The sequence below is a fragment of the Labrus bergylta genome, chromosome 7 (assembly GCF_963930695.1).
Source record: "Labrus bergylta chromosome 7, fLabBer1.1, whole genome shotgun sequence".
NCBI lineage: Eukaryota > Metazoa > Chordata > Actinopteri > Labriformes > Labridae > Labrus > Labrus bergylta.
Window position 1 is genome coordinate 12,163,489 of NC_089201.1, and position 27,420 is coordinate 12,190,908.

Genomic DNA, 27,420 nt, shown 5'->3' on the forward strand with positions numbered 1-27,420 from the left:
GTCGAAATTGAATTCTTTACCAGTCAGTGAGTGTTAGAACTGTCTCTGCCCTGCGTCCTCTCTGTACAGTTTTCTATTCAGGTGTAGGCCTACGCTCTGCATCTCCATTACCAGGAATGTCTCCGTCGACGTCCCCCAGGTTCTTCACTGAGAGGGAGGTGGCCCGACACTGCACTAAGGACTCCTGCTGGGTTCTCCAGGGGACCAGGGTGTACGACGTGACCGCTTTCTTGCGTATGCACCCGGGTGGTGAGGCGCTTATACTCAGCCGATCAGGCAAGGACGTGAGCCAGGAGATAGAAGGACCCCCACACCGCCACTCCGACAATGCCCGACGGTGGATGGAACAGTACTACATTGGGGAGCTAGACAGAGACAACTACTCCGAAGAGGCAAAGGTAAAGCTTTACTTGCTCACGTTTTTCAAGCTGAACAGGCATGACATTGCTTTCTCAGAGCATGAAAACAATTTAATACAAAGACATGGACTAAGAAAAACCTGTTTGTATGTCTCAACTGGATGTTCAAGGTGCGCATATTTCTTCGCATGCGTAAGAAACTGTCAGATGTTTTCGTAGCCTATTTAAATATAGTATAACACTGAGTAAGGCACTGTCTTGTTGTTACCGTTTTTGGAATATTTCTCCAACTACAATAAAATAAACGTATTCTCCAGAGGTGCAGATAGGCTAAATGATTAAGACTGTAACCAAATTACGCATCAGGGGTGTGCCACTATTTTGGGAAATTTCTATCCCGTGTGACAGAGGGGCTGGAGAAGTTGGAGGTGCTTGGAGAAGTCATTCAATTGGATGACGTAATACTATGTGCTTCGCAAAATCCAATTTTATAATCGTCAGTGTTATAAATAACCTACTGATAGTTTTAACAGCATCTCATACGAATTTAAAAGAAAACATTCAAAGCTCACACTGAAAGCTCAGACGTGGCTTAGACCAGTTTGAATAGGCCTACATTTAATAAACAGAGCAGCGAGGTTGACGTGCGGACGCACAGACAGATGCGCACTCGGTGCACATTGGAGTAGTTTGGAAGGCATCAGTCTGCAGTGTGGTTCACACACTTCAGTGGTGAACCTGTTAACTATTGAGCAGATGATCTATTCTAGATCTTTCTAGTTTCTTGTCCGTCCACTTAACTGCACGATCAATGGCATGTTCCCTGACTCTCGCTCGCCTGTTCACAGCTCTCTCCCTCTCAAGTGCGTTTTCTTTAAATGCATGTTTTGACACAATAAGGGGCATAAGCTTGGAAAAACGGGCTTTGAATCGTGAGAATATTGCGATCTAATGTTTATTAAATAAACCTTAATTGCAGTTGTTGACAGGATGATCAGAGGTCTTGGATTTATCTGATGTGTGCGCATCGATCGAAAAGCTCCAAACTCCTGCGAGTTGTATGACTCGACAGGAGGAAGAGGCCTATTATGAACAAGATACAACAGAGTGCTATAGTAAACGGACAAAAACGTAATCACACAAACCGGTGTAGGCTATACTTCCTCCTCGTATCCAATAAAATTGGGTTAATAGTTTACAATTTCTTATAAGTGATGGTTTTAATTGTCCCTGAATTCATACTTCCTGATTTCACCCCTATAGAGCCTGGATGTTATTGGGGAAGAAGTGGCAGGTCCTACCATATGTTCAAATCTTAACATCTCCACTACCATTTTAACAAAATACTCAAACCACTGGAATGATGTGCTAACCTGAGCCAAAATATTCCACACACTGAGCAAACATCCCAGACATGAATGACACAACCGAAGTGACTCTGCCAACATTGGTGCTTTCGAGGCAGTGAAATGCCATTTAGGGCCTTTTGGATCTGTGAATATCTGTTTCTTGACTTCACAGCATTTCGTAGGACCTGAGATAGAGAAGGAACACCCCCTACCCCAGCCAAACAGTGGTAATTATAAGGGTGGGACTGAGGAGTTAACAAATACAGAGAGGTCTGCCAGGATAAGAGAATGGAAGCTATGGGGTTGACGTTGTAGGTTGGGTTGGTGCTTTTGTGATGTTAATAAATGATTTAAGGTTTGTGTGTATTTGTTCATTTGTGTGCATGTGCGAAAAGACAGAGAAAGAAACTGGTTTGTCATGCCACAGTAATGGAGGGGATCACAAAAATACAACTTGGATGGAAACATTAATTTCCTTTCTATTGGGTCAATTCACACTCATTTACCTTTGTGTGTTTCTCTGAGGAGAAGAGAGAGTTTTCATAAATCTCTTACCAACAGAGTGGACATTTACATGGATTGCACTGTCATGTGTCTGCGAGTGTATTGTTGTCTGGCGGTGCATCTGTGTACGCAAAGTTAACACAACTGCAGTAACAAAGGCCATTTTCTCTTCTTCTTTATCCCTTCTGGATGGTCATGTGCACATCACTCATAAGTCATAACTACAACACAACACTTCTGAACTTCTTTATTGCTCTGTTAGCCATTAGATTGGGAAATGGTTTACAAACATAAACTTGTGTTTTTATTGGCTAGATGGGAGAGTTGTGTTGCAGTCATTCTGTTTAATTTGCAAAGCTGTTTGACGATTTTTATTTGCTATAGTTGAGTGGTTTAGTTTTTTTTTGTCAGCAGCTAGCATTACACCCTCTCCAGCTGAAGTCCAAGGTTAATCATATTTCTAATTTTATTTGAAATGCATCTTGTTGGAGGTGATTCAACACTGAGGTCAGTCCAACATCCAGCTTCACAGAACCAGACTCCAGTTGTTTGGAGATTGTCTTGAGGTAAAATATATTAACAATCTGACATCAAGATCCTTTAAACCTGCTGAAAAAAAAACTTGTTTCAAAGCAAAGTTTACATTTTGTATATAATATACCCATTATTGTTTCAATTCATCGATTAGCCTACAATTAACCATCATGTGTACAAAATTAGTAGAAGATAATCTATTTATGTAAATTTATTTAAAATAATCTCCTGAAAAACTCAGGAGATTAGGCTACCTGAAGGGGCTTTAAGCTGTATGTGAACGCAAACATCTGAATTTTTCGTGCAGACTTCACCCGGAGTTTCTAGTCTCTAGTTTCTAGCCAGACCCCTAGTATTTTCTCTGCAGAAAGTCCGAGTGAGCTGATGTGAGAACGCCGCTTTGTAGTTTTTACAAAGCAGAGCTAAATTACAATTGTGATATCCGCCTAAGTGTAAGTGCTTGTCTTTTCCTTCCTCTCATGCCCTGACCCTGTTATGTTTTTCATCAAGGTAAATGGTATAGGAAAGGACTTTTTCAAATAGACCTTTTGTGTAAAATCGCTTTGAGTAGTCAGAAGACTAGAAAAGTGCTATACAAGCTCAGGTCCATTTACCATTATTATGTTTTCACAGTAAAATTACTTTGGGACTCAAATGTTATGGAAATAAAAGAAATTAAAGGTTTTGGCAAGAAACCTAAAGAAGCACGGTTGTTTGGAGGATACATTTGTTTGTTTTCCCAGCAATATAAAACAGATTTTATTTTCAGTTAGTTTTGTTGAAAACGTACTCATGTCTCATCTTTCCACCAAATAAGTATTGATACTGGCATTAATAAAGTCTTGGATTTTTAAGATGTCTGGATAATGGTGTCAATATGGATAAAAGTTAATGATCCCATCCCTTTTATTCTATTCTATTTCAATCCAGGGTGGTGTTTGGGGTGGGAGGGACTGAAAATAGTGAAAGCATACAGTCTGTGCCCATGACTAATTCATTAGCTGAGGTTTTGCCCAAGGATACTTAAATATATGGACTTGCTTGGATGTCCATGCACATTATGACCACAGCAAATACCAGGAAAAACAAACCTGAGCTGAGTTTGTTTAACAGTAAAGGGGTAAGTCACCATTAGTGTGTGTGTGCTTGCTTGCACAGGTCTGTGTGTGTGTGTGTGTGTGTGTGTGTGTGTGTGTGTGTGTGTGTGTGTGTGTGTGTGTGTGTGTGTGTGTGTGTGTGTGTGTGTGTGTGTGTGTGTGTGTGTGTGTGTGTGCGTGTGCATGCGTGTGTGCGTGTGTGTGTGTGTAAATGACAGAAATGCCTTTCTCTTTAATCAATCAGGCGATCATGGGTGCACCTTTGTTTGCGCTGTGCTCCTGTTGCTTTAACACAAACAAATGAAGCCAGCCACTCCTTACTGCTAGTCAGAATGTGGAAATTAAGAAATTAGTAACACATAGTAACACATTCTTTAGATTTTTTAAAAACTTCTCTTGAATTAATTAATGACTTTACTTCCAACCATGAATTAAAATTAGATAATAAAACAAAAACAAAAGTAACAGTATCTGAAAAGGAGTAGGAAGAAGTCAAATTATATATATTTCTTCTATTCTTATATATCCCTACCCCTATGTCACATTTCTTCTATTAGTTTAAAAATGATTCCAACAATTATTCTTAAACTGTAAGTCTCTCTGTAGTTAGGTAAAAAAAAAAAGCAATTGAAGTCCATTACAGAAACATGTAGAGCAAGAAAGTGTTGAAAGAAACTTTAAAGGTTACAGTACAGAGTCCATCTCAGAGTTTATTATGGTGGATGTTGACAAGTTCTGTAAATGGCATGTTGGAAGGCATCTGGGTTAGGCTTCACCCGATGGCTTCCAACATGCATTGTGAGTGTTTTGACAGATAAGTTCAGCTCTTCTATACGTCCCACCGCAGACACACATACACGCACGCACACACACCTCTTTTATTTCTCTTAAGAGCTGCTCTGAGGCTATCACCGTGGTGATATATTACCCCACATATTGTTTACCTTTGCGACCATAGAGACTGCAGACATGGGTTTTATACGCTCAATTTCAGGCCTCAGGTGGTTATCCTCATCACCGCGGTTACACTAGGGAAAAAAAGAGTGAGGTCCAGGACACAGGATGGACAGTCAGAGAACACTGAGAAAAATGTATGACTAAAGGTTAATGACTTCGGCAATAGTCCAACAAGAGTGATACTTAAGACATCCATTACCCTGTTCCTTTATATCATGCTTGAGAGGTTAAGTGGTCATAAACATATGAATAAGGGAAATAATGTAAAAGTTGAATATTGATAGTAAAAATCTTAACCTTTAACACTTTACAATTTCTAAAAATACTTTTAACACTTCAGGTCTCTGCCTTCTTTCTATTACCAATACTCAAAACATTTGTGCTATTAACTACTATTAACTACTTATATGTTTTTTTTTTACATTATAATACATAAACTGAACAAAGTGGGATTTGTTAGGACACTTTCAGTCCCATTTGTTTGTAAGTTGCCAGTTAACATTGTAAGGGCACACTCACTGAGGTTGGTGAATGAATCACTTCAGTGCAGAGTCAGGTGTGTTTGTGGCTGATCGAATTCTCTAAAAGCTAAGGAAAGGTGGGTCAATGCTTCCATTATAACCTCCTTTAGCTTAGGATAGCACTGGACCATCCTTTACGAAAGGAGATGAGATATGCCGCCCCACAATTCCTTGCAGCCGCAACATTTAAAGCGAGTCGCGCATCTGACCGTTCACGAACATTAACGATGACCGTAAAGTGACACAGATGATGTAAGAGATAAAAGATAAGATAAGAACATTTTTAGCCAAATTATGTTTTATTCAACATATTGCATTCACTTAAGAATGCTTTGTGCAGTTGTACATTTGTATGCTTAAAACATTATGTGTAGGCTATATCTTGCATTAATGTAACAATTAATTTCATACAATCATATTTATTTTGATGTTGATTTATGAGTGGACAGGAAGGTGATCGTTTCACTTTTGTTACTTGTAGTCTTTTATTTCAAAACCAACCTTGTGGTGATTAGGATTATTTCACCGGTAAGAAGGCACAGGGGAAAGTTTTTTAGATGTGTTTTTTGTAGTCCATTTTTGGAACACTGTAGTTTCACCACGGCAGACCCACTTCATTAACCGCCGGCCCGTTGCATTCAATTACGTCTCCTAGTGGAAAATGCGATCAGATTGTCAGAGCATGAGATCGCCTTTCCCTAAGTCCTTTATGAATTCTCCTAACATCTTTCCTTAACCTCATGATGTTTACCCCGGGGTTAAAGTAAAGTGGATGAAAAGAGATAGGAGGGCACCCTTGGACTTCAGCGCTCTGTGCTGACTCATGATCTCACCTTTAGAGGTAGTGAGAGGTTTTCCCTGTGTTGTCTCTTGTGGTCTGTATGTTCATGAACGCAAATGAATAACTTTCTGTGTATTTGTGTCTATTGCTAGTTACTCAGTAAATAAAATGGGATGCTGGGTAGTTTTGTTGATATACCCCACCCCTTTGTGTTGAGGCCTCCCTGGCAGCCTTTGCTTTTGTGAATTGTGTTCTGGGTCTTCTGGACAATTTAGTTTCTAGTCAGCTGCTTGGCAGCAGGGGTTTAGTTAATCATTTTCTGTGTGTTATTTGGTTTAGAAGGGTGTTTTGGCTCTATACTATTTCTTTGTTACCCCCTCCAATCTATCGCTTGAGATTGTTGTGGATCAACTATATATCCTTCCTGGATAACTTGAAGACACCCTGGAGTCTGCACCTGTGTCCCACTTCCCCCTTTCCTGACAAACATGGCTTTTTTGTGTTATAATGTCAAAAATACTTATTAGATGTTTTTAATGAAACGCTACACAAAGACTCATTAATTTAGACACTTCCCGTCTGACAACCACCGACGCATTTATTTGAAAATTGCAAGTTAACATTGTTACTCTTTAAACCGTCCAGATTGTCCTTCAGTGATGTTCGCTTATATTTAATTCAAATATCTTATATGAGCAATTAAATTGGATATACATTCAACAATATATTCCAGACTCGTTTTCATGGTTATTACAATTTTGCATGTGACCGTGATATTAATTGAAACTCAGATTTTTGATAGGCACAGAGGTCATTTTTAAATAAGGTAATAAAGAAATAAAGTGCAATAACAGAGAACAGAGAAACAAACAGAATACAAATAATACTAAAATAAAAACCCACCCCACTCATCCTTTACCCTCCCACGACCCTTAATTCCTTCCCTCTACAACCATCTCAGTGTGTGCGAGGATGAGGAATGTTGTACTTGGTCAACAGTTGCAAGATATGATACAAGGGGTTTGAGGTTTTAATAGAATTTTTTAAGTCTGTCCTTTAGAACATATTTTATCCTTTCTAAATGGAGAGTGTTAGATTCGTTAAATTTTCTAACCACATTATAGCGATAGGAACAGTTGTGCTTTTCCGCAAAATAAGAATTAATTTTTTTGCCAATAAGAGAGAAAGCGCTGCTGCGTCGCATTTAATTCTCTAAAGGTCAGAGAAGTTCCAAGAATGATGAGAAGAGGCTAAGGTTTAATTGAAGTATTCATGAACTCAGACATTATTTTACAGATAGCAATCCAGAAAGATTTAATCTTTGGACATTTACGCTCCACATATGGAAGGCTCCATCAAGATTAGAGTGGGTGAAGGAGGGGTTCTTAGCAATAGGAAGAGCAAGTGATATAAAATTAAGATTAATATTAGGCTTGATTTGCTTCCAGGTACGAATCATGTTGTGTATGTTAGGGTTATTATTATAAATCCATTTATTTGTCTTAGTTGGAGCTAGTAGGATGGCACCTATGGAGTATGGGTAGCAGTCTTCCTGCTCCAACTTTAGCCAATCAGACGATAGTCTTGATGTATCTAACCAAAAGGTAAACGTCTTTATCAATGAAGCCCAATAGTTGAACAAGAAATTTGGGAGTGTTAACTCTCCTTCAAGATTTGCTCTACAGCGATGTCTTTTACCTATTCTATGGGCTTTCTGTCCTATTAAAGAATTTTAGAATTTTTTGAGTATTGTGGGTTATCAGGAGCCTTAAGCCTTAAGGAGCCCAGGAGCCGGATAAAGTAGGCCATACCTGAAGCCAGGCCTGTCCCACAGCAGTTCCCTGGTGCGGTTAAATAAAGCCCTTCTTTTAGCCGTGGCAGGTGCCGTTTGCTTATATTTAAAAGAGAATCCTTAAACTGCTGTAAGATGAAAGTCAACAAAATAATGGGTGTATAATGCTGCCGTTTGGGAAGTGAATTGGCATTGGTGAGTGCTAATTAGCTCACTTTTGCTCGTTAACGTTATCTCAGCGATAGCATCAGGACCACAGTCTGGGGACACAGAATTGTTTTAGCCATGTTTGTTGTCACCGCAGTCTGAAAAAAAGAGTTTGAATGTCTCATAAGGGATGCACAATATGAGTTTTATATAATTACCTACTTGTGATGGCAGATACTGATAAGATCACCAATATATTTTGACATTACTGCATTTTGAAAGAAGTTCATAAAATAAGGTTTATGCACATCCTGGGGTAAGAAAGATGTTTATATAGGCCTACAGTAACATGAACGTTTTGCTATACTAACTAACATCACCATATCAACACCAAAAAACAGTTCTGGCTTTTCAATGTTTTTTACTTAAAGAAATGATAAAATATTCAAAATATCAGCTGATAAATTATCTGAACTTATATATATCTTGCATCCTTATGTAAAATGATGATCCCATACATAATCCTTAGAATCAAGGCCATAATGTCCTTTTGCAGTTTGTGTGTCAAAAGGAAAACAGTGCTGTGTTTGGAGGATTGTGCTCTGAAGAACTCAGTTCCGTAAATAACAATAGGTACTCATGTTTCTTTTGAGATTTTTCTTTCTTTAGCTGCATCCCAATTTTAAAGTTTTCATATCCTCAAAAAAGTTAAGATTGATTGCAATGAAAAATTAAAATCGCAAGCGGTGATGAAGGGCCCTCGCACCCCTGTGCATGTCGGGGGTTTGTCGCGACCGCGGGAGTGCAGCAGCAGCAGCAGGATTTGGCTAAGCAGCCGGCCGTGCAGTTCTATTTGTGTAAAAGTCTTAGTACTGGCAAATTAAAAAAGGCAACGCTATGAGATTCAGAAAATATTGGTATGCAAAGCAGTTCATGATGAACTGTCATGATGCACAGCTGCAAAGTGTTCTGCTGCATTGACGTCTTTTGCTGTTTCCACATTTGCACTCCTGAAAATATGCAGATAATAGTAATTTAAACATCTGTAATGTGTAATTTAGAAACTCTGGGCTACAATGTAATCAAAATTCTTTACATTAAGTTTTTTTAAAAAGCCGTCAGTCAATAACGGCATTAATAAAGCGTGTTGGGGATCTTAAAAGAAGCGTCTCTCGGACTGGAGGAGGCTGGCTGTATCCCAGCCTGAAATGATCAAAGAACGAGGAACAAGTTGTTTCTTTCATAGGTTCAGCCTCAATATCAAGCACAACAAACAGGCTCCCTTCTTCCCTTTAATATTAGACTGAAAGAAAAGATTGAAAACCTGAAATGTAAGCATTAAATGAATAAAGTTTTTGACTAAATTTGTGTGATGTGCATTTCTCATCTGAATAGCCCACTTTTCAAACACAAGAATTTAACACTTACATATAGGAAGGTCCTGTCTCCGTCTTACAGCCCCAGGAGGAATTTTTTCTCATGTGACATGTAGCCTGGTCTAAGTGTGTGTGCTGGGTGCATTTATGAATATGACACATCAGCATATTATTGATTATTTACAGTGGCCTATGCAGTAATTCAAAACGGTGAAAAAACATTTTCATCAGAATTACTTTGAAGGTGTCTGATTGTCAGGAATTGACATCCTGCAGTCAATCAGACTCAAGTATTGACCAAGACTATGATACATTTTTTATTTAAAATGTAGTCAAACCAAATTAACATGGCTTAGCCAGGATGTATTCATTTAATCACAATGAACATCTTTGGCTTCAAGGAAAGCAAAGTTGAGAAAAAAAACCATTGTATTATTATTACCACTGAAGTCAGCACATAACTGTTTAGTTTTGACTGCGATTTCAACAAATCCATCTGTTCATACAGTATTTATTTGTGAATATCACATACTGTTCTAAAATGGACAGAGGCAAACTGTTTTGGAGAAGTAGAAGAAACTGTTTTGTCTGTTTTTAGTTACCCTGCTGGATTGAAAAACTAAAATGTGCCTGTTCACATTAAGACGTCATTCATGCTTGTAAGTCTAACCGAACAAAGGTCAGTTTTGCAGCATTCATTTCGCTTGTCACGGTTGCTATTGATTATAACATTGTTAAGATATATATAGCATAGCAACATGGAGGGTGGTTGCAGTGTTTACATGGCACTCTGCTTTGGTTATATGATACCTTCACAAATTGGCTAGCTACTTGAAGCCTCTGATCCTTGTTCATCAGCGCAGGTGGGGGGGGGGGGAATCTTGAGTCTTGATCATTCAGGTTTGACTGGTTTTTGTAGTTAGAGGGAGACGAATGATCTTTTTATCCACACAGACAGACATCTCACCTTCACACACCCCTCATATACTTTCATATACTCATTCTTGTTTATTATCTTATGCAGAGCATATTTCTCAGTGAGATAGCTTTTTAGTTTCCTTTGAAATTGATTTTGCATTAGATTTAAGGCATTGACAGCCAAGGGGGTACCACCCATGAAACTAAACAAGGCTGTGTCATACATTAACATTCTATCATTCACCTTTGAAAGAGTGCTATGAAAAAAAAGGTTAGAAAAAGATAGATCATTAATCACATTTTTGTTAATTATAAACTTGCTATTTTTTCTGGAGCAGATTGAGAGTAATAACTTATCACAATTTTGCTGCATTTGATTTGGATGAATTCACATGAATAATCCAAACGTTTTAACGAGGTCAATGGATGTCATTCACCAATATGTTATGTTTTTTTTCTTAAATTTGTTTCTAAGAAGAACCTAAGAAAACTCTTACGGTACGGCTCCACTGATTGGGCTGGAGACCTCAACTCGCCACTTGATGGGCGTATACCCATTTTATGGCTGTTGGCATATAATCTTATTACGTTTTGCCTCCTTTTTGCTGTAGGTTATGCAATTGGTGAAGTAGACTCAATGAATGCATCTGATTGGATAGTCGAGCGACTAGTCCGGGCGGTTGCTGTACTCATTTCCATAGAGTAGACTTCATGTCTATTCTTGTCCGGCGAACGCCCCAGAACCCTTCTCGAGACACGTCGCAAAGATCCCATAATGCATTGCGCGACTGCCTCTCCAGCTCTCCATAGGAAATGAATGAAAAGCGGCAAGACGCTATCCGTCTGCGGAACTGGAAGTTGTTCTTAAACTGCTGAATTGTGCAAACCCATTTCTATCAGGAGAGACAAGTGAATTAAGAAAATGATCTATTACAATGAATTACATGGAATTGTGATTGGTTAGATGAGACTGCTGACGACACAGCTGGTTACTCAATGACAGCCCAAAAATGACAGCAGAAACATTAGTGCGTATGCAAAAAGGCAATGAGAAAAACCCGATCATGAAGGCAATTATATAATCTTCCTGACTGTACTTACGCTAGAGCTTCATTTTTGTAAATGTATTTATTATTATTTAGTTATTTTTTCCTAATTAGCATAGAGAAATGCCCCTTTAATGCCCATATAAATCAATAATCATTAATGAATTTCAATTATATACTCCGATACATTGGATTATATAACTTATTCAGTCAGCGCTGTACTCTGAAAAGGACGCACACTAAATATAGTTAAAATACTTCAAATATGGGGGGGGGGGGTTTCAACATCTTTTGCAGATCCAATGCAGGTGAGCAGAGTGAAAAGGTCAGAGTGGAAGGGGAGAGGGGGAGGAGGAAACAAAAATATTCAGAAATGAAATAAAACACACACACCTAATGCAAACTTATGTCATGCAGCAGGTACTGTGACACAACAAATCTTTGATGAATGTCAGAATCTTGCTAAAAACTGCACAAGTGGGTTTTCAGAACAAATTTCTACTTAAGAATGGTTGGTGAATAAGGGGCAGTGACTGTTTTCACCATTTGTTTTGGTCTCTAACCACTGCCTTCTGTCATTGTTTTTAGTCAGTTGGCAAGACAGGTGTAAGGACTGGTTACAGATTTTAACCAGTCCTAGGTAAGATCCTGACGTTTTCTGCTGATGGCTTTTTTAGTATATTGAACTTTTTACAGTGTTACCAAACTTCAGTCTTGCTCTTTTCTGTTCATACACCCTCTAACACACAAACAGACATATGCACAGATGTCACATCACCCAGTTTGTAGCACACCTTCTTAAAATAACATCAGAAAAGAAAGTTAAAGAAAAGAAAATTCAAACCAGGGGTCAACTTGTACTACCACTTTTTTTAAAATACATTTTTGGCTTTTATGCCTTTCTTTCAGAAGACAGATGAGTTCGAAATCATTGAGAGAACGTTGAGAAATTGAATGGAGGAGAGGAGCTTTTTAAAAAATAATAATAATAATTGCATGCCTTTAATGTAGAAATAGGACAGTGGATAGAGCTGGAAATCAGGGAGAGAGAGTAGGGAATGACATGCAGGAAAGGAGCCACAGGCTGGATTCAAACCCGGGCCGCCCACTTTGAGGACTATAGCCTCCATACATGGGGCGCACACTAACCACTGCACCACCAGCGCTCTAGGGGAGAGGAGCCTTGAGTCAGACTTAAAGGCTATAGCCTCAGCACATAGGGTGTTACCTAACTGCTTGGGCACGGTTCCCCTATAGCACAATTAAGAACACCTGACCTACAATCCAGAAGGCACAAAGGAAAAGCACATGAATATGAAATATTAAGTGCATGAGACCAAATGTTCTGAGTGTTAAACCCAAGCTGTTGCCTCTCTATTTATTTACTGACTTAACTCACGTGTGTTGTATTTGGACACCAAATGATTTTAAGAGCTTTTTCTAGTGCTAAAGTCACTTGTTGAGCTGCTAACTTTGATGTCATGGTGCATCTTGGTACGTACTATTTTACTTAATTCCAGTGGGGCTTTAACTATTCTTTGTTCAGAATTGATAAAAAATAAAATAGAAGCAAGTTCTGCAACATAACGAGAATTCAGTGGCAAAGAAAAATGGGTTATTTTACCTTTGGAGGTAATGTGTTATCAAATGAGGTTGATAAATTAAATAGTTATTAGATATAAATTGTATAACGACACAAGTGCTGTCTTTTGCTACTGTCACTATCCCGTGATCAAACATTTTTACACTCCAAAAGCCAACCATTAACAAATCTTTTTACATAGTGGCTGATCAAAGGGCAAGACAGCTCAACATTTGCCCTGCATACTTCCTCCACCTTTACCCCCAATATTCTCCTTATCATCAGTCATAAAAACCCACAGTGATAAAATGCAAGGATAGAAACTGACTCACACTCACAGGAGTTATTGCATTTTTCTGGAGAAATTAAACAGTACATGGATTTTGGGGAAATTGAAAATGGAGGTAACGTTACATTTTTTTGTGGGCAGAAGGTATTGCAGAAGAGGAGAGAGGAGAGGATAGAGAAAATGCCTAGAGTCATTGAGAAGTATATCTGTTAATTAGACATTATGCACATTGACTACAAGGTAAATATACAAGGTAAAGTAGAAACAAACTGTTTAAGTGGAACTTCATTTGCTACAAGGTACCAGTTTTGTTATTGGCACCACTGCTGATTTTATTAGGCAGATTTTAGAAAAGTATCATGCCACAATGTTGTTCACCCACCCAAATGCAAACTTTACCTTTGACCCAGCTCTTATCAATTATCTTCATGTTTGTACTGATCCACCCTTCAACACTAATTTATGCAAGCTTGCACAAAACACACGTTTGTGTCACTGTGAGCTCATTGAATGCTTTAAATCACACTATGTAAGCCAGAAAACACTACAATAACAGTTCTTATAGGTCTCCCTCCTGACATGTCAATATGCCTACCTTAGGTGAGAGTTACTGTCAACAAAACGGCTTATCACCTATTGTCCTACACCAGGCCTGAGGAGTGTGTATAGGCACTCCTGGATTGACGGAAACACAATTGAAAAATTAAAAGCCAACTATTAGTTAGTGAACTCTCCTCTCCTTTCAGTGTTTACTTAACAACAGCAAATAACCTGGTATTTATATGTTCATATTGGCTTTACATTCACAAGGTAAAAGATGTGTCACATTGAAACCAAAAAAAGTGACTGAATCTAAGCTCAAGCAGTATAAAAGGCTAACTAGTACAAAAAAAGGAAGGAAAATGGTAACTTTACGAGAAGTGGGATTCAGTGAGAACAGGTGCGTGTGGACTATCCTAGTTGACCTCCCTTGAACACTGTTGATTTATTGGTATGAGAGCGGGGGATATGTAGCAAAGGACAGTACCTGTGCTGTATACTGTTTAGTTCCCTATTGTTCAGTAGGCACGCACAGTAGACAGATATTTGTTCCTACTTCGTCTGATTCATTCAGTATGGAAGTGACGTCATTTGTGTTACCCGAACCGGCCGCATCCGTCCTCGTTTTTTGTGGGTTTTTTTTGTTCAGCTTTATTCAAGAAGAGTAATTTGCATACACAGTCAGGTAAAAAAAAACAAAAAACAGTATCACAATGTAAATTCAATTAATTCACGCTCGTTTGTTTTGGTTTGGAGGCGGACGTGAAGTGACGATTTACGTTTAATTTCGCGCAGCATTGTGGGTGGTAAAATACAATTAATTTCCTGAAAGAATGCGTCCGATCCATACTGCATGAAACCCGGAAGTTAGTATCCATACTGAAATGTTCAGTATACTGAGGTGGACCCAAAAAATGCATATTGAATGACCACGAGACTTCAGTCTACTGAAACTCCCTACTGAAAAGTATGCATTGCCTACTGAACTGTGGCTATTCGGAAAGGGCCAAGGACTACATCCTCTGCACATGGGGTGCGGGTCATAACAGCTCAATTTCTTTTTTTCACTTCTTCAAGACAGCTCTCCTCTCTTATCTTCAAACAGCTTGCTCCTGTTTTTAGTTCTGGTGATGCTGATTTATAGATTGATAAGCTCTTGCCAAAATGTATGTAAAATGTATACTTTATGTATCTATATGAATGTGGGCCTGTGTTTCTCTACTCTTATTGATTATAACTATTGCATGTATATTTGCACTTCTAGGTGGGTGAGGGAGGGGTTGGTGTGGGAGAGCTGTGTGTATGTGTGAATGTTAATGTCTGTTGTAATGTTCTCTATGTAATGTTCCTTTTTTTGTCTTTTCATTTGTGTAAGGGACCCCCTTGAAAACAAGATGGTGCATCTCAAGGGGTTATCCTTCCAATCAAATTTCAAACATGTTCAGTTGCTGCAACAGTAAAAAAAGAACTTCAAGTCGATCTGTTACTGCTGTTCATCTTTAGCTACAGTTAGCTGCAGTTTTCATGGGCTGAGCAGTACATTGTTTTAGTAAATTTGGAAAAACATTTTGTTTCCCCTTTTCTGTTTGAAAACTACTTCTAACAACTTTAACACCTGCTTCTCTCCCTTTCCCTCTTATGTCAAACTGTCACACTTTATCTTGTTTTGTGAGAGAACTGAGCTTCATCTCGACCTGTAAAAAGGAACATTGTTTGCACATTGTTGATCGGTGACTGTGTCAGGATTCTGGAGGCTCAATCATATTAGGCTCATGGTTCATTCATTTTCTGTCCTCAGATAAGATGTGAGTTGGTATGATCACGATACGATCGCTTAAAACGTGTGTTTGTCTCAGTGTTGTTTGACATTTCCGCTTGAACTTTGCGCTTATTGAAAAGTACGAGGCATACTGTTAAAAAAATGCTTGTGGGAAATGAACGTATACATCCGTCTATTCTTAATCAAAAGCTCTTTTTTTTGCTGCCTGTTTTTCTTTCTTTTTATTTTTGAGGAGGACATGACTTTTCCAAGACTCATTTATTTTCACCTGCAGTGTCGAAGCAACTCTCCTCTGCTCTGCTTGCCCCTCCATGTGTGTATTTGTTTTTCTATACACTCCACTTGCTGCACTCCCAATTTGAATTGAGTGGAGGATTTGATTGGCTGATAATCCCTTGTGTGCTGATTGACAACAAACTAATTGGTCTGTGACGTTATAGGCCACTGAACTCAATACCACAAATACAGTAGAAGCTATGTGCATGTTACAATAGATTAATGTAAACAAAAAGGTGCGCTATTCAAAATAGAAACGCTCATCAGACATTAACAACGTGTGTTTGCGGGTCCGGATCTGGACTGCAGTCTGCCAATTGGTGACCTCTGCTGTAAAGCAATAATAAATATGTATTCTAAGTTTTTTGTACAGCAGATGACTGTGTTATTAACCACCAGACAAGATGAATGTGTTATTAAGCACCAGGCCAAATTTCTGTAAAAAAATCGCTAAGTATATATAATAAAGTTTCAAAGTAGTACAAGCAGTAATCTCTGCTCTGTCAATGGTGGATTCATCTGGCTGCTCTATTAGACCAATTAAGCCTTACATGTTTAGGCCACAACAGCCAGAATCAGATAGTCACTTAGCACACTAACCTCCTCATCCTGAGGGAATTAAAATAAAAAGACTAAGCTTTTCTTAAAATTCAGGGATCCAGGGAAGATGCTCTTGCAGAATAAAGGCAAAGCTAGCTAGCAAAACTGCAGACTGTAATGTTGAAAGTTCTAGTAACCTGGTTCGAGCAGGACAACCGAAGATGCTTATAAGCACAGAACTTTTACATTGTAGCTCAAGTCAAGTTGACAAGTCAAAGCGCTTTTACACTGCAGGCCAAACTTAAACATCACTTAAAGTAACCTATTATCTGGGCAAGAGCAGTGTACAAAACAACAATAGATGTGTTTCAGCACTAGGCCTTCATCAACGCTGATGAAGGCCTTTTAACATTATTACTGACATTGTAGCTATAAATCTATCATTGTTGTTACTCTGTCTCTATCCTTCTCCTTCATCCTGCATCTCTCTCTAATCAACTTTCAAAGCCCAACTGAATTTTGGCAGATGGCTGTTCAACATGAGCCTGGTTTCTTTGGTCCAATTACAATTTAAATTTAATTTTTTTTAATTAAAATTAAAAAAATAATAATATTATGCTGGATAAGCTATCCGCTTTTAAGTGGGGGTTATATTAAAATTGTTTGGTATTTTCAATTTCTATTTTTAAGTACAAAAAGTACAATGCCTCAGTGCTTTTGTCAGTCTTTACTTTTATTGGGTCTGAGTTTATATAAGTATTAGTGAATGCCTTGCATGAATATATTGAATGTAAAAATAATACAAGAGGGTCAAACTGTTTGCCATACTTGAAAGTGTGAACAACAGGAACGAGAGGAATACAAAGGAGAAATCCTACCTGCATATTATCCCATATGCTTTTTGTAAAGCGTCTCGAGACACACTTGTGAATTGGGGCTATACAAATAATGATTGATTGATGGATTGATTGATTGATGGATTGATTGATTGATTGATTGATTGATTGATTGATTGATTGAGTGATTGATTGATTGATTGTCACTGTAAGCTCACATACCTCCTTCTTTAAATATAGAGTTAGTAGCTTTTTCCTAAATAAAATGAAATTTAGACTTACAAAAGCAAAGCCACTCAATCATCACTTATGGGCCTCCATACATGTGTGGTGTCCCATGCCTTTATTTTCATGTTTTGGTTTGTTTTGGTTGATACAGGACATTTCTGGGTGGGGATGGGATGTTTTTTCGCCCCAGCCAAAGATAGTGCGCAAGTAAGTTTAGGAATGGATACATTTCAGCGATTAGATGTGATTCAAACCGACGATTATGATGGAAGTGGCTATAGCGGCAACCAAAAAAAAGAAAATCATCATATTGAGGTGAAACACCAAGCAGATAAAGTCCAAGTCAAAGTTAGAAAGTAGCCAGTAGACCAGAAAAGTACAAGTACAATCTTATGTCCATTTACCATTTTCTGACACAGACACACTCACACAAACACGGTAAGTGTTTCAATGTCTAGACCTCACTCTACATTTTTTAAGGCATGAACAGGGTTTTTGCCTTCTTCCTCTGACGATGAGCAAATTTTTTGCAAAAAGATACGTAATTGAAAAAGGCTTTAAAGCTTGATGGCTTCAACTGTAGCAGCATATCAGTCAAGGGGAAATATAAGACATATTATTTACCTTACAGCATGATTACATCCACCTTTATTTATTAATTGTATCTGTTTATGTGTTCTTTTTTCCTTAGACTCTGAGAGAAAGGAGGAAAGCCAGTGAACATACAGCAGAAGATACATCGGACAAGAATGTGAAAAACAAGGACGATAATGCCCCGTTCAACCATTGCAGCTCCGTGGACCTTGACAAGGCGTGTGTGTGTGTCTGTGTGTGGTTGCTTTTGTAATAGGGGACACATGAAGGGTGAACTGTCATCCGGTTATTCACCCTTGTTCATTCCAAAACTGTCCCTGTTTCTTTGCAGACTCTGAAGGTCACATACTTATAGTTTTCTAGGCATACACTGTTCAAAACACACACACACACACACACACACACACACACACACACACACACACACACACACACACACACACACACACACACATATTGTTTGTTATTATTGAAGAGCTGACCTTAACCCTTACTCACCAAATTCATACACTAATTAAGTTCCATGCAAGACATCTTTAACTGGTCATTCACCGAAGTTCACATTGGGGTTAACTTGCCCAAGGATACTTCAACAAGCTGAAATTGGGAGCCCAGTATACAACTGCTGATATTCTGCTAGTTATTTGAGGATGACCCACTCTACATCTGTACCACAGCCTCTAAAATGTCACAACTCGTGCTATCCAGCCGAGAAAAAAGGTTTTTCTTTTTACTAGGCTGGATACATAAAAAATGCAATAAGGATAAGCAAAAAAAACGTTTTTAATAACATTTCTATTGTGATTTATAGTAACAATGCATCATGAAAATTATTCATACCGACTGTTGTTTATCTGATTAAGGTTTAACTGAGGTTAAACCAACTTGAGTTACACTTTATTGCTGACTTCTATTGTAGATCAAAAACTCAAATTTGAAAAGGAAACTTTGAAGTTTTTTTATTTCACTTTGAAAAACCTTGCTAAATAATCAAACCAACAATAAATTAAGGAAAAATAATTCAAATCCAATTTTGATTTACTTTTGGAATCACTTTTGCATAGCTTAATTTTTGAGGTCTTATTTTTGATTTTCACAATTGTTTTTTTTTTTATAAATTCAGACCTTGTTTTTTCATTAGTTTTAAAGTGTGTTGCCTATAGGAAATAACACTTATGGGAGAAGTATGAGTCAACACTTTTTTCACCACATTCACTTGACTTAAAGGGAAAAACAACATGAAATAACTAAGTTGTTTTACACAAGCTCTTGACTTAGCTAGCAACAACGGCTATGTAACAGCTTCAAACTTTGCCATATTGTGCAGTTCAACAGCCATTTATTATTACAAACTTGTGAGTTTGCATATAGAAGGAGACCTTAAATGGCGTTCAACACCACAGTCAGCATGTGTTTGTAAAAAGTATTTTCTAATCTAGAGGATTAGGTATTTTTCACAAAATACATATACAGTTTAAGATGAAAGTTTTCAAATCTAAGTTATCTACTGTTGATATGTCTGCCTTTTGCAGATAACTCCCAGTCTTGGAAAACACTTTTTAAAAATGTTAATCAAACCCATGAGCATGGAAGTCTCACTTTATATTAACCATACACTTTTTATCTTCTTTGCTCTTTTGCTCCCTCAGTGTCATGTTTTTACTTTGTTCATTTTGTAATTTATAAACTAATAAATAACATATAATTTATAATATTTATTTATCAACGTCAAAATTTTGATGAGTGTACTCCCCTGGCTGCAGGGGAGATAGAAAGTGATAGCACAAGGACAAAGATGGAGACGCAAGGGTAAAAACTGAATTTGCAGGTTAGAAATCTTGGGTTTTTTAAAATAGATACTCTAGGTTCACTTCACATTTTTTACTGTAAAATACATACAGAAAGTGGAACTCATACCTCTTCCGTTAACTCTGTTTTCTGAAGGCAAACTGACTAAAGAAGGTCCAAAGAAACTCTTGTCTCCAACCATCACAACTTGCTCTAGAAAAGTGTAGAGTAATTGAAGTTACTAAAGATCATCATTCTGAATTTTGGTGACCAGAAACTGAGTTATTGTGTAAGGTCTTTTAAATGATCTTGTACTTATAGCTAAGTTTCTTTGGCTTCCTTAGCAAGTTGTTTAAATCCATAAAAGTTGGTTTAACCTCAGCCAATGGTGTTTATACCTTTACTTCCACTCCAAGCATAATTCATCAATTGTCATCAAATCATCAAAAAAATCCTTCATTCCCTCTGCAATAACCATTCTGAACAAAATCAAATACACCCCCCCCCCCTTTTTTTTAGAAGCTGTTGTTTTTAACAGTCCTCTTTTAATGTCTGTACTACACTTTGTGTTTTTAAGGGACAGACAATAAAGTCTATCTATCTATCTATCTATCTATACTGTTTTTGGTGTGCTTTTTTACAATTCTGTCATGTCCGAATGGAATGTAATTTCCTAATTTTTCATTGCTTGTAACTCTACAGGATTTGGTGGACTGGAGGAAGCCCTTGGCATGGCAGGTAGGCTACCTCGGAGAGAAATACGATGCGTGGGTTCACCAGCCAGTTGACAGACCAATCCGATTGTTTGGGAACCCTTTTCTGGAGGCAAGCACCAAGACATCCTGGTAAGACAGGGGACTCTTTCTCATTTGCAATACATTTGCATAAGATTTTTCTGCAAATCACATGTAGTAGGACTCTGTCGTATAGTTTGGCTTATTTGACAAAATATAAATAATACATTTGTATGATACTGAATTTAAGTCTTTTAATTGTTCTCGCCCACTAACCCAAGTTATTGTTAACACCAAAACAAAGCAGTCACTAAGTAAATATATTCAAGTGATTGTAGTCTGAAGGAATTTTTTGCCAAACCTATGGGAAATCCAAACATAAACAACAAAAATTACAATTACTACAGTTCTCAGAGAAAGACACTGTCTCAGTCTGGGTCTCAGATAGCTCACCAGCTACAAGCCTAAAACCCTGAAAATATCATGAAAATATAGATATATAGATAATTTAAGGAGGACAGCTCCGGATATTCTCCTGACCTGGCTGTTCACAAATGCAGCTCACAGCAGGAGACTATCCCTGTCAGACAAGAGAGGTTGCGGGGGGTCTCCTGAGGTAAGACGTGATGTAAAAAAACCATGCGGAAGTAGTGGATGAAGCAAAAGAGTCCGCTGTACGATGCTATAATGAGAATATTTGCCTTTTTATCAATGCTACATGTAGTTCAACAGAATCACACTATCAACAAAAGATTGGAGAACAACATAGGCTACTGAAGACAGATCACATAATGCAGCCATTAAATTACGAGCACTGAGATCGTAGTGGTCGTGTGCATTTGTTACCGGCACCAGACCTAAAGGAAATCTGGACCAGCAGCAAAGGTTACACAGGCTAAGGAACGCTGTTTAGCCTGAACTAAATCTGTTGAATGATAGGACAAACTTTAGCATCTTGCTCATGCCAGCTCGTTTATTGTCTGAACACAGTTAATTAACCATAACCAACACATTTCAGAAATTAATATCGTAAACTCTTTGATAATACAAACTCAAATAAAACACTGTTTACAGTAAATTAAATACATGTAGACAAATATAAAAAAAATAAAATAACATCAAACACATTAACTTGACTTAAAATCCTCCTCATATTCACAGTTAACTAAGCGTTACACATTCAGCTTTATCAACATTCCTAAGTAAAAAAACATTTCCCGCTTGCCTGCACACAAACCTTGTGCAGGAAAATGGTGAAGCTGCGTCACAGTATCGTTCAACAATCAATGTGAATGTGAAACGGAACGCAAAACATCATTATCACATTGACTTTTACTAACGAGCTAATACTTTTAACAATGTACAAAACACATGTTCCTCTTGTTCAGAAGGTTTGCTTTACATTTACTTAAGTAGCTTGCACAGACGAAACTACTGTACTCACTCGGCTCATGAGACGTAACTTAGCAAGACGCTACATGTCATGACAAAAATACATACATAACCAGCTTATAGATAAGAGATAACGTTTTTTATATTACTTGTGGAATGATAGAGGACAAACTTTAGTGTCTTGCTCATGCCAGTTCGTTTATTGTTGGAACTGTGCATGTGCAGGACTCAGTAATTAAGCTTCTCTAGGGAATCCACAGTGGCATAATAGCGCCATCTACTGGGTAAACAGTATATTACCTTGTGAAAATGTGTCATTGCAATTAGAATAGTTCATAAAATATTAAAAAAATAGGGGGGTGCCTGTTTAAATAAAAACTATACATGTAGCAAATTCAACCTGATATACATACCCAATTCACAGCAGCAGTCGCAGTATATTCTGAAAATTAATAGCACAGGAGACAGTAGACATTGAAACAGCAGAACATTTTAATCTTGCAAGATTATATTTACATTGACAGTTCACAAGTAGTCAAAGAAAAAGCCCCCCTTCCTCCGGTAGGCATACATTCTTATAGTGGAGTACACACATACATGGTGTGAGAATCTTATAAAAAACCTTGAAAGTAAAAAAAAACGGTGGAAAAAAAATTAGGGGTCTGGCAGGAGAAACTGCGGGTGATGCCTGTGCGAAAATGTCAGCTGTTTGGGTACACACATACAGCTCCTCCGGCAAATATCAGGAGTTTTTCAGGAGTTTTCTGTGAAAACCCTATGTGAATGACCCACCTGGCCAACAAACTGACCGAGTTCTACTTTCTCACTGAAAGACAATGGGACATCCCCATGATGACTCCACTCCACAACTCACCATCCTCACCACAGCAGGGACTCAGGACTCTCAACGACTGTCCACCCCGACAGCTCTCCCACCTCAAACTATGGGACCCTCTGCTGGACCTCCTGCAGTTCGCCTAAAGAGCCAACGCTGTCAACCGGGCCCTCCGTTTCATTCTCAAGCAACTGGACTCAGCAGGAACCTACGACAGGATCCTGTTTGTGGATTTCAGCTCTGCTTTCAACACAATCTGCTACAGCACAAGCTCTCCCAGCTGAACGTGCCTGACTCCATCTGCAGGTGGATCACAGACTTCCTGTCTGACAGAAGGTGAAGCGGGGGAAGAATGTCTAGACAGCAGGATTATCAGCACTGGTTCCCTTCAAGGCTGCGTTCTTTCTCCTCTGCTCTTCTCCCTGTACACCAACAGCTGTACCTCCAGTCATCAGTCTGTCAAGCTCCTAAATTTTGCAGATGACACATCCCTGATTGGACGCATCTCTGGTGGGGATGAGTCTGCCTACAGGTGGGAGGCTGACCATCTGGTGACCTGGTGTGGTGTGAACGATCTAGAGCTTAATGCTCTGAAGACAGTGGAGATGGTTGTGGACTTCAGGAAAAATGCGGCCATTGCCACCTCCATCTGCGTGTCCACTGTGGAGTCTTTCCGCTACATGGCTTCATCATCACACAGGACCTCATCAAGAAAGGACAGCAGAGAACGTCCTTCTTGCGGCAGCTGAAGAAATTAAACCTGGCAAAAGACCATGATGGTTCACTTGCCATCGTTAAATCCATCTCCTCCTCCAACACAGCCTGGTACGCTGCAGCCACAGCAAAGGATGAAGGCACACCTCCAGGCGTGCAGATAAAATTGTGGCCTGGATATGGCCTGTTCGAGACCCTCACCTCTGGCAAGAGGCTGGGGACCATAGGGACCAAAACCTCTCGCCACAAGAACAGTTTCTTCCCCTCTGCTGCCAGCCTCATTAATAGTGTCCCTGCCCTCCCTCCTCCCCCCACATAACACAGATTCTCAACTATCCCCACAGTCAGAGAACATTACAATAATGTGAAGGCTGAACCTATGCGTTACATTAACGTACACTGGACTTAATATTTTCTGTTTACATGCACACTGTGAGGAGATTTATCTATACTGAAAGATGTTTTCACTTTGAATCATACACATAGCCGCACAAGAAGGGAATTCTCCACAGCTCCTCCATTGCACCGCTTATGTTTTTATATTTTTACATTCTATTATTTTTTATTGCTTTTTATAATGTTTTGTCTTTTTCTATTTAAGTTTTTGTAAATTTACTTGGCAATAATAATGGATTCTGATGATTATTCTGTGCTCTCTTGCTACAGGTACTGGGTACCAGTGGTGTGGCTTCCTATTGTCTTTTATTACAGTTGGCACTGCTACACCACCCTGGCAAAAGGAACCACCAGGATAGTCCTCACTTCAGGTAAATACCTGCAGATAACGAGGCTATGCATGCTTACCATGTATTACCTCACCTTGTACATTTCCATTACATCTCTTTATTCTCATTTTCATATGCAACATACTTTTTAAAGGATTTCACATGTATGTCTGTGTGTGCATGTGTGTCAAAATCTGTGTATGACTTCTCAGACTTCTCGATCCTGATCCATGAGTACATTTTCCCAATACTGTTTTTACTGGGCTGGTTCTTGTGGTCGTTCATTGAGTACTGCATCCATCGCTTTGTCTTTCACATGAAACCCCCTGCCCACAACTACTATCTCATCACCATACATTTTCTTCTGCATGGACAGCACCACAAGGTAAAACATCATCATCAATAAGAACGAGGGATTGGAAATTCATCATGAAACAAGTTTAATCATGACACAAATTAATTTTTCCACAGTCTCCATTTGATGGCTCCCGGCTGGTCTTCCCCCCAGGCCTGGCGTCTTTTGTAGTGGGAACTTTCTATGCAATCCTCCGCAACACTCTCCCAGATATCCTTGGGATATCTGTGTTTGTTGGAGGACTATGTGGCTATGTCATATATGATATGATCCATTACTACCTTCACTATGGCTCACCAAAGAGAGGCTCCTATATGTACAGTCTCAAGACCTACCACGTGAAACACCACTTCGAGCACCAACGATCAGGTAAAAATGTGATCGACATGGGGCTGAGACCCAGGGAGATTTGGGTTTGATTCCCCTTGCTTTTGTTTATGTTGTATGTGACCAATGTAGTCTTTATATTTCTTTTCAGGTTTTGGAATATCCTCCACATTCTGGGACCATCCCTTCAACACAGTCATCCCAGATGAAAAAATCTAATACTGAAATGGCTCATCTTCAGGGCCACAGGAATAAACAAGCTTCATCATATCAACCAGTCCTGCTCCTATAACCACCTTGAAAATCTTTACTTTATTCTCTGCAGAGGTATCTTTAACACCGAAGTAGGAACTTCACATTTAGACTGCTGAATCACTGATCTATCCAAACTTAATATATCACAAAACTACAACATATTTTTTGCATGTACTTAGTTAGCTAGGTGTAATTATAGCCATTCATGGGAATTATAGCCACTTCTGCACAGTTGCAAGGGCTTTCTGTGCCATTTTTCACAACTTAATCCATTACTACTGCTGTGCTCTTCTCTTTAGTGAGTGCACTTGCCAAATCATCACCTGATAGGCACTAACATGATAACGTTAATAGTAAATAGAAAGGAAGAGAGTGTCACAAGCACAAATAAGGGTAAGTCACATTTATGTGTTTGGATTGTTATGGTACACTTTAATTATAACCAATTTCTCAGTGATTGTCAAATGCGTATATACAAAATGTCACCAAGGCCCTTAACAATATTTTGAAACTCTTTTTTACTGGTCCAAACATTCAACCACAGCTCAAGTAGACACACACACACTGTCCTAAATACCCTCAGAATGAGAGAAAGGAAGCAAGAAGGGATGGAAGCTGGAAAGAGAACATGAAGAAGAAAATCATTTGACTAGGTGACCAACAGTATGTGACAGTGTGTCGAAAGACTGAGTGAATGAGAGCCAGCACACTGCAAAAAAAACAACCTCAGGAAAATGTCTTCATATTTTGTCAGCTCTGTCTGTTGCTTGAATATTATTGTAATTTTTCTGTCGGCCACTAAGCTACCCAGCCATCCTACATGACCATATTTGACGGCAGGCTTTATGACAACAAAAAAATAATTTACCATGGTATGTCTCCTGTAGTTGGTAAGCAGCTGAGAACAGAAAATATTCACATATCTGAACATGTTGAGATGTCCTAAAAAAGTGATGTTTTAACTTTATAATCATCAAAAAATATGAAAAGGGGAAATATTACATTTCTGCAGTAATTTGGTGTACAATTAAAGTAAATTTTATGAAACAATTGTGAAAAAATGTAATTTCTGCTAGTCTGTTGTTAAACTTCCTTAATTTTCATATTTTTTTATGTTTATGATACACACTAAATGAAGAAAACACTATTGTAAGATATTCAAAGGATTTCTAATTTAATCTAATGAACATTTTAGGTAAGAATAGTTTCTTGTTAGCAAGACAATAACAATGTGGATGTATTTAAGTGTAAAAATGTATGTAGATGTTAAAGTGTTATCATGTTAGAGGGATACAGATGAAGGCATGAGGCCAGCCTGTCAGACAACTTGCTGTTGGAATCCTAGGGCCAAGTATGTGCTTCCTACATTTTGTGGACTAATCCTCTGATAGATGTATCAAAAGCATTTCTGTGGCCCTGAAGATTCCCTAAGGATGACGATGGAAAATGATCTGACTGGACAGCAGGTTGTCTTGATATTGATTGGCAGATTCTCCAACTGTCTCTTCTTACAGATAACACTGAAACTTCATTAAAACAATTTAAAAATCTAGTAAGAGAACAGTAAGATAGTAATGTTTTATCAACTTTTCTAGTGTTCGGGCAGGCGGCTACTTATACAATATGTATGTACATTGATTAAATTAACATGTAAAATCTTTTTCAGAATATTCTTACAGTTTATAAAGAAGAGTTAGAAAATAATACAGTAAGAAAATGTATTTTGCATTGCTTATTTTATTTAATGTATTACCACATGTAGAGGACTTTTTTTGACTAAAAAAATTGGTTTGGTTTAAACAAAACAAGACCAACTGTGTCCTGTTTTCTTAAGCACATCAGTTTACACAAACCCCTTCCCTATCTTTGATATATTGACTTTGCACCGCATTGAAAGTGCTTCTGAAAGAACCAAAAACATTTTATGTAAGAAATGTGCCAGTTATGAATATAATTAAGAGTTTGATAATGCATACTGATTGTGAGGATTCTTGGCAAGGTGAAAAGAAAACACTTGTTGGAAATAAGTACATTTTTATTTATGAATTTTGAAAAAAAAAAAAAGTAAAACGACAGCTTTATGGCTTTGAATCTGTCAGGTAAACTTTTCCTTGTGATAAATAATGTTGCATAAACTAATACTTCCTAATTGTGTTTACTATAATATCTGTAAACTTGTATTTTGGAATTTTCAATGTCTATGCAAATGAAAAAATGTGTAAATACAGTAAAAGTATACATATTTCTGA

At 38.2% G+C, this 27,420-nt stretch overlaps 1 protein-coding gene across 1 annotated transcript; it reads left to right on the top strand.

Annotated features, from left to right (window-relative positions):
* The first annotated feature begins 116 nt into the window (after positions 1–116).
* Positions 117–27,420, top strand: fa2h (fatty acid 2-hydroxylase). Its single transcript, XM_020644284.3, has 7 exons — positions 117–398; positions 18,144–18,263; positions 20,537–20,679; positions 24,176–24,276; positions 24,447–24,619; positions 24,706–24,958; positions 25,068–27,420. Exons 1-7 carry the CDS (start codon positions 117–119, stop codon positions 25,133–25,135), a joined length of 1,140 nt encoding a protein of 379 aa, XP_020499940.1. The 3' UTR covers positions 25,136–27,420.